The 8,271-nt window shown below is 50.9% G+C and overlaps 1 gene segment (V, D, J or C); it reads left to right on the forward strand.

Moving 5' to 3' along the window:
* The first annotated feature begins 6,520 nt into the window (after positions 1-6,520).
* Positions 6,521-7,870, forward strand: LOC114114458 (T cell receptor beta variable 5-1-like). The segment is given in 2 exon segments: positions 6,521-6,908; positions 7,042-7,870. Coding segments are annotated over 2 exon segments (591 nt in total).
* Positions 7,871-8,271: the final 401 nt, after the last annotated feature.

Genomic DNA, 8,271 nt, shown 5'->3' on the forward strand with positions numbered 1-8,271 from the left:
CCATCACCAACTCCCGGATTTATTCAAACAAATGACCATCGAGTTGGGTATGCCATCCACCATCTCTTTCTCTGTTGTCGCCTTCTCCTATTGTCTACAATCTTGCCCAGCATCTGGGTCTTTTCAATGGGTCAGTTCTTTGCATCAGGTGGCCAAAATATTGGAGTTTCAGCTTCAGCATCAGTCCTTCCAATAAATATTCAGGACTGATTTCTTTAGGATGGACTGCTTGGATCTCCTTGCAGTTCAAGGGACTATCAAGAGTCTTCTCCAGCACCACAGTTCAAAAGCATCAATTCTACAGTGCTCAGCTTTCTTTATACTCCAACTCTCAAGTCATGCATAACTACTGGAAAACCCATAGCTTTAACAAGATGGACCATTGTTGGCAAAGTAGTGTCTCTGCTTTTTAATATGCTGCCTAGGTCGGTCATATGTGAACTGTTCACTCAGCTTCATTTCTGATTTGAGCCTCTGGGGGAAGGGACGTGGTCGCCTGAGTACAGGTTGGCTCTGGGGCCTGGCAGGGAGAGTGACATCTCAGAAGGACTCCCTGAGAGCCCCTCTCCCCTCTCATCCATACTCAGCCCAGAGGGCCATCCACCTGCCACGCCCCCGCCATGAACCCCTTCCTCCTGGGCTGTGTGGTCTTCCATCTCCTGCAGGCAGGTGAGTCCTGGGGGCGGGGTCCCCTTGAGGGTCCAAGCACCAAGCATGTCCGCTGTGACTGAAGCATCAATCCTCCTCCACAGGGCCAGTCCATGCTGGTGTCACTTAGGACCCCAGATTCCAGGTTGTGAGGACAGGACAGAGCGCGACACTAGAGTGCACTCAGGATCTGGGTCATGACTGCATGTACTAGTACAGGCAAGACACGGGACACGGGCTGAGGCTGATCTGTTACTCAGCTGGGCCTCCCACCACAGAGAAAGGAGATGTGCCCGACGGGTACAGAGTCTCCAGATCAAGCAAAGAGAACTTTCCTCTCACGCTGGAGTCTGCCAGCCGCTCCCAGATATCTGTGTACTTCTGTGCCAGCAGTTACTCCACAGCGCTGCACAGCCACCTGCTCTCTGTTGAAAAAGACAAGGGGCCCACATGCAGGAACCTAGCACTGGGAACCTAATGCCCTGGGGACCACGTGCCAGCACTGTGACCCTGATGTGTGACCTGGACAGGCCTGGATCCGACCCCAGGGACTCGGAGACACGTGTCCACAATCCGTCTCTGCCTTTCCTCTGCATCCTCCCTGGATGCAGTTAGGAATGCATCCAGGTCTGACTAGTTCTGACTCTTCCTCATCAGCCTAAGTTCTACAGAAGGAAAGAATATTAGTAAATCAGATATATCTAGACGCTCTTGTCTCTCCCAGCACCTCATTGCTGTCTGTCTGGAAGTTTCTCCCACAGCCTAGCTCTCAAGTGCTCCTGCTCTTGCCCTCCAGAAGGGCGGGTCTTTCCTCCTTTACTGCCTTGGCCTCACTCCCCTGCCCTCTCTGCTCCAGACACACTTTTCTCCCCTCTTCTGGGCCATGTGCATTCCTATGACACAGGGAACTTTGTAACCACATGTAAGCGGTCGTGTTTGAGCAAGCTCTTGGGGTTATCAAAGAGAAAACAACCTCAGTTAATTGCAAACCAGCCAAAATCCCTTGGGAGTCCATTCCCAGGAGGAGAGACAGTCTGGGTGTATGTGTTCTCCTTCCCTGCCCCTCTTTCCTAGCATCTCAGTTAACCTGGACCAGGTTTCTACCATTTCCCTCAGAGAAATCTTCTCAAAGCCAAAATATTTCCTCCATGGTATCTTATTATATCAAGATTTTACAAGTTTATAGGAAATAAACAGGTTAGTACACATAAAGCCTCTTTATAAAATACACCTGCTAGAATTTGCTAATGCTTAATTTAAATATGAAATCTGGAAATATATAGATCTGATTAATCAGGAGGAGGGCTGGAATACAGGTGTCCAGGCTGGCTTCAGTTGAGATCATGAGAGCCCTTAATTTCTATTGCCTGTATTACTCCGTTTTAGCCAACTGCTGTCATTGGAGTGGTGCAGCAATTGTTTCCTTCTTAGTAGAAATGTCTAATCATACAGTGTGTTACCTCCACAGGCTAAGGCTAGACTTGAAGATCAGTCCTAATTCATCCAGGCTGGGAAGGCAGCAGATAAGAGGTGTGTGTGTGTGTGTGTGTGTGTGTGTGTGTGTGTGTGTGTGTGTGTGTGTGTGTAGGGGTGGAAAGTGTGGAGTGTGGGGAATTTGTATTCTTGTTTTGATGGAAGGCACTGATCAGTGAGACTGTGGATCATTGGCCACTAGGAGGCACTGTGGGTCCATGATATGCAGGGTGTGCTGGGAGGGGGTGAGAGTCACCCTGGGGAGGGCAGCTTAGGGAACCTTGGCTACATGCCTGCATCAGGGAGCAGGTTTGAGTTCCCTGAGTGGTCCAGACACATGGACCCAGCACAGACTCCTCACTGCCCAGGGGAGTGGGGACATGCCTGGAGCCTCGGGATGTGCCCAGGGGATCTTCTCCTGGAGCAGCATGGGGAGTGGAGGGTGAGGGATGAGTGTGTCTGGTGAGGGCGGGGTGATGATCCTCAGGCAGGGACAGGAAGAGAAGAAAAAGCCATGTGATGGGCATATGGGAACATGGGCACAGTGCTAACCGCATACCCATCCTCGCTGAGGGCTGTCAGGACAGGGAAGGGCATAGATGAGTCAGCCTTGGGTCATGCCAAGTGGTCCAGTGGACAAGGGCAGCCTGCAGAGACACAGAGCAGTGATGTCATAGGCAAATGCTCCAATCAGGGAACAGGGGGTTAGCACTTTACACCACTCACTCCAGAAATCCCGCCCCCAGCCAGCAGCAGTCCTGGGTTCCTGATGCTGCCATGGGCTCCAGGCTCCTCTGCTCTGTGACTCTCTGCCTCCTGGGAGCAGGTGAGTCCTGGACACAGTGCGGGAGCATCTGAGATGTCTTTGCCTCCCTAAGATAGAAGCCTGGCGATGAGGGCTGCAGCAGGAGGCTTCCCCTGTGCTCTGCCCTCAGCTTCCTTCTGTCTCCTCCCCAACAGGCCTGGTGGATTCTGGAGTCACCCGGACTCCCAAGTACCTGATCAAATCAAGAAAACAACAAGTGACACTGAGATGTTCCTCTGTGTATTGGTACAAACAGGCCCTGGGCCAGAGCCCCCAGTTCCTTGTTCAGTATTATGATGGGGAAATTTATCAAAAAGGAAACATATCAGATCAATTCTCAGGAGAACAGTTCAGTGACTCTGGCTCTGAGCTGAACTTGACTTCCTTGGAGCTGACGGACTCAGCCGTGTATCTCTGTGCCAGCAGCCAAGACACAGCCTTGCGTGATCAGGTGCCTCTGGGACAAAAACACTCCTGCCCCAGCTCAGGAAGTGGTGCCCGTGTGTCAGCTGCCAGCCTGCCAAGCCCAGTCTCAGGTAGAGCAATAGACTTCCCCAGACATTTACTTCTTGGTATGTTTCAATGCTCACTAAAGTCATCAAAGTAAGTATGATTTTAACTGTACATCTGAAGGGTCGTGAGTTGCCCAGATCTCATACTTCATAAGTGTTACAGCTAGTATGCCGGCATAAGTTTGTCCTCAACACCCGTGGTCCCTTTGCTCATGGAACCATCTCTGTACAAGAAAATTACATATACCTGTTGTGTTGTGTGTAAGAAGATACAGTTTGGGGCTCTATGATACAAACTGTTACTCAGTGAATGACAGCCAGGCTTCACAGAAGGTATTCCCATGTGAAAATGTCTCAAAAAAAACCAGAGCATTTTTCGTTTACCCTGGCGTCTGCACCTCCCTCCATGTCCCTCCTACATCTGTATTCCTTTGTGCCAAAACGTCATCCTGTGCTGGGCACCCAGCTTATCTCCACCTAGAAAGGTGGGTCACCAGCCTGAGGGGGCTCTGCTTGCTCCCTCCCCCCAACACGGGAATCACGGGCTGTGTGAACGTGAAGGAGCTGTACCTGCGTTTGACCAGTGGACCGTCTCTCAGTGAATTGATTAGAAATAGACCAAACAAATACCTCAAACGTTGATGAACCTGCAATGAGGTTGGGAGCAGAAACCTGGAGAAACTTGGTGGGTGGAGGGACAGTCTCAGGACTGCGGTCAATGTTGCGGAAAGGGAGCCTTGAGGTGCTCTTGGGACACATATCATAAAGGGCAGGCCGAGGTGATAAGGATTCCCCAGGATTCAAAACTGCAGAAATATGTAGATAAACACAAGTAATATACATGTTAATGAAGACTTATCTCTGGACTAGAACATACAAATCATTTAATCACTTTAACATTTATGGAAAAAAATTGTTAACATTCACAGAAAGGTTACAGCACCCTATGAGGCTTGTGTCCGGTGATCTGGATGGTTGTCCATGTTGTGAACTGTTCACTGAGGTTCATTTCTGATTTGAGCCTCTGGGGGAAGAGGCGTGGCCCCTGAGTGACAGGTTTTCTCTGGGGCCTGGCAGGGGCAGTGACATCTCAGAAGGACTCCCTGGAGAGCCCCTCTCCCCTCTCATCCACACTCAGCCCAGAGGGCCCTCCGCCCGCCCCGCCCCCGCCATGAGGCCCTGCCTCCTGGGCTGTGTGGTCTTCTGTCTCCTGCAGGGAGGTGAGTCCTGGGGGGCAGGGTCCCCTGCAGGGTGCCAGCACTAAGCCTCTGCGCTGTGACTGCAGCATCGGTCCTCCTTCTCCGCAGGAGCGGTCCATGCTGGTGTCACTCAGGACCCCAGATTCCAGGTCGTGAGGACAGGACAGAGGGCGACAGTGACATGTACTCAGGATCTGGGTCATGACCACATGTACTGGAACTGATGAGACCCGGGACATGGGCTGAGGCTGATACATTACGCAGCTGGGCCTCCCACCACGGAGAAGGGAGATATGCCCGACAGGTACAGAGTCTCCAGATCAAGCAAAGAGAGCTTCCCTCTCATGCTGGAGTCCGCCAGCTAATCCCAGACATCTGTGTATTTCTGCACCAGGAGTTACTCCATGGCGCTGCACGGCCACCTCCTCTCTGTGGAAAAAGACAGATGAGGGCCCCATGCAGGCTCCTAGCACTGGGAGCCTCAGGGCTTTGCAGACCATGTGTCTGCAGTGTGACCCTGGGTGTGTGGACTCGGTTGGCCTGAGCCTCACTCCCGGGCCTCGAGGCCATGTGTCCTCCATTGATCTCTGTCTTTCCTCTGCATCCTCCCTGTGAACTAGGAAGATGCTTCTCCAGCTCAGACTCCTAGTCATCACCTGAGCCTCAGACCTAGGAGGGAAGGTTGTTGGTAAATTAGATAGATCTAGACACTCTTGTCTCACCTTGGGCAGCTCATTTTATCTTTCTGGAAATTTCTCTCCCAACCTGGCTCTCACCTGGTCTCTGCTCTTGTCCACCTTTCCCAGGCAGGGAGGATATTCCTCTCCCCACCTCCCTGCATCAGCTCCCTGGCCCTCTCTACCACAGCCACAAGCTCCTCCCTCATCTGGCTCAGGTCCCTTCCCAAGTCACAGGGAGGCTTTTAAAGTGGCCACTCCATGTGGTCGAGCATGGACCATGGTTGTGGTTGAGCAACATGTATGGAGTCATTGAAGAGAAACAAATTTTAGTTAATTATAAATCATCCAAAAACTTACATGAGCCCATCTGAAGCAGGACAGGTTGTCTTTTTGTGTTTTCCACCCTCCTGCCCTTCAGCATCCTTAGCATCTCACCTAACCTAGGCCAGGTTGGCACCACCTGGCTCCCTCTTCAAAATCTTCTCACAGTCAAAATATATCCTGCATCATCCCATTATATCATGCTTTTATAAGTGAAGAAATAATTGATTTCCCATTTATAAAAGTTCATTATAAAATATATTATCTAGAATTTGACAATGCTTAAAGAGGAAATCTGAAAATATATGCCTCTGATTAATCAGAAGTAGTTATAAAGACATGTTTGCAGGCAGATTCACTTGAGATCCTCTGAGCATTTATTTTATGACATATATTTCCATCTTTAACTAACTACCATCTTGTAGTGGTGGAGAAATTATTTCCTTTTAGGAAAACGGTCAGGTCATACAGTCTTCTACCTCCAGAAGCTAAGAGTAGATTTGAAAATCAACCCTAATCAGCCATTATAGGAAGGCAGTAGAACAGATGTGAGTGTGTGTGTGTGTGTGTGTGTGTGTGTGTGTGTGTGTGTGTTCAGGGTGTGGGATATTTGAAACCTTGCTTCAAACAGAGGCTGCAAATCCATGAGACCATGGACCTTTGGCCACGAGGAGGCACTGTGTTTCCATGGGAAGCAGACTGCCCTGGGAGGGGTTGAGAGTCACCCTTGGCTGCATGCCTGCACCTGGGAGCAGGTTTGAGTTCCCTGAATGATCCTGGGACACATGGAGCCAGCACAGACTCCTCTCTGCTCAGTGAAGTGGGGCCGTGCCTGGAGTTTCAGGATGTGCCCAGGGGGCTGTCTGTGGAGCAGCATGGGAAGGGGAGGGTGAGAAGTTGGTGTATCTGGTGAGGGCTGGGAGATGAGTGTCAGGCAGGGTCAGACAGAGCAGAACAAGAGTGTGTGGACACATGGGACCAGGGGACAAAGCTCACCTCACACCCATCCTTGCTGAGGGCTGTCAGGACAAGGAATGGCATAGAGGCGCCAGCCCTGGGTCCTGCCAAGGGGTCCAGGGGACAAGGGCAGCCTGTAGAGACACAGAGCAGTGACGTCATAGGCAAATGCTCCAATCAGGGAAGCAGGAGGGTCAGCACTTACCTCCTCACCCCAGGAGCCCCGCCCCCAGCCAGCAGCAGTCCTGGGTTCCTGATGCTGCCATGGGCTCCAGGCTCCTCTGCTGTGTGACTCTCTGCCTCCTGGGAGCAGGTGAGTCCTGGACACAGTGCGGGAGCTTCTGAGATGTCTTTTCCTTTCCGAGATACAAGCCTGGTGATGAGGGCTGCAGCAGGAGGCTTCCCTGTGCTCTGCCCTCAGCTTCCTGCTGTCTGCTCCCCAACAGGCCTGGTGGAGTCTGAAGTCACCCAGACCCCCAAATACCTGATCAAATCAAGAAAGGAGCAAGTGACGCTGAGATGTTCTCCTAAATCTGGACACCGCTCTGTGTACTGGTATCAGCAGGCCCTGGGCCAGGGCCCCCAGTCACTCGTTCAGTATTACAGTCAGCAAGGGAGCGGAGAAGCACAGCTCCCGGATCGATTCTCAGGAAAACAGTTTAGTGACTTTCACTCTGAACTGAACTTGACTTCCTTGGAGCTGACAGCCTCAGCCATGTATCTCCATGGCAGCAGCCAAGACACAGCCCTGCATGATCAGGTGCCTCTGGGACAAAACACTCCTGCCCCAGCTCAGGAAGTGGTGCCCAGAGTGTCAGCTGCCAGCCTGCCAAGCCCAGTCTCTGGTAGAGCAATAGACTTTCCCAGACGTTCCCTTCTTGGTACGTCTTAACGCTCACAAAGGTCATCAAAATAAATATTATATTAACTGTTTGTGCATCTAATGGGTTGTGAGTTGCCCAGATCTCATAGTTCATAACTGTTATAGCTAGGATTTCAGCTCAAGTCTGCTCTCAACGTCCGTGGTACCTTCGCTCATGGAACTGTCTCTGTACAGAGCAAATTACATACACGTGTTGTGTTGTGCGTAACAAGATACAATTTGGGGCTCTATGATATGAATTGCTACTCATTGAATGGCAGCCACACTTCACAAGGAAGTATTCCCATGGGAGGGTGTCTCAAATAAAAACAGCAATTTTCATTACCTTGGAGTCTGCACTTCCTTCCATGTCCCTCTTAAGTCGGTATTCCTTTGTGCCAATACGTCATCCTGTGCTGGGCACCCAGCTTATCTCCACCCAGAAACGTGGGTCACTGGCCTGAGAGGCCTCTGCTTGCTCCCTTTCCAACAACACAGGAATCATGGGCTGCTGTGAACATGAAGGAGCTGTACCTGCGTTTGACTGGTGGACTGTCTGTCAGTGAATTGATTAGACACAGACCAAAGAATTCCTCAAATGTTGATGAGCCTGCGATGAGGTTGGGAGCAGAGACCCGGAGAAACAGGGTAGGTGGAGGGACAGGCGCAGGACTGTGGGCAATGTTGTGGAAATGGAGCCTTGAAGTGCTCTTGGGACACATATCATAAAGGTAGGATGACATGAGGATTCCCCAAGATTCAAAACTGCAGAAATATGTAGATAAATACAAGTAATATACATGTTAATGAAGAA

This window comes from Ovis aries, chromosome 4 (genome assembly GCF_016772045.2).
Source record: "Ovis aries strain OAR_USU_Benz2616 breed Rambouillet chromosome 4, ARS-UI_Ramb_v3.0, whole genome shotgun sequence".
Taxonomy (NCBI): Eukaryota; Metazoa; Chordata; class Mammalia; order Artiodactyla; family Bovidae; genus Ovis; species Ovis aries.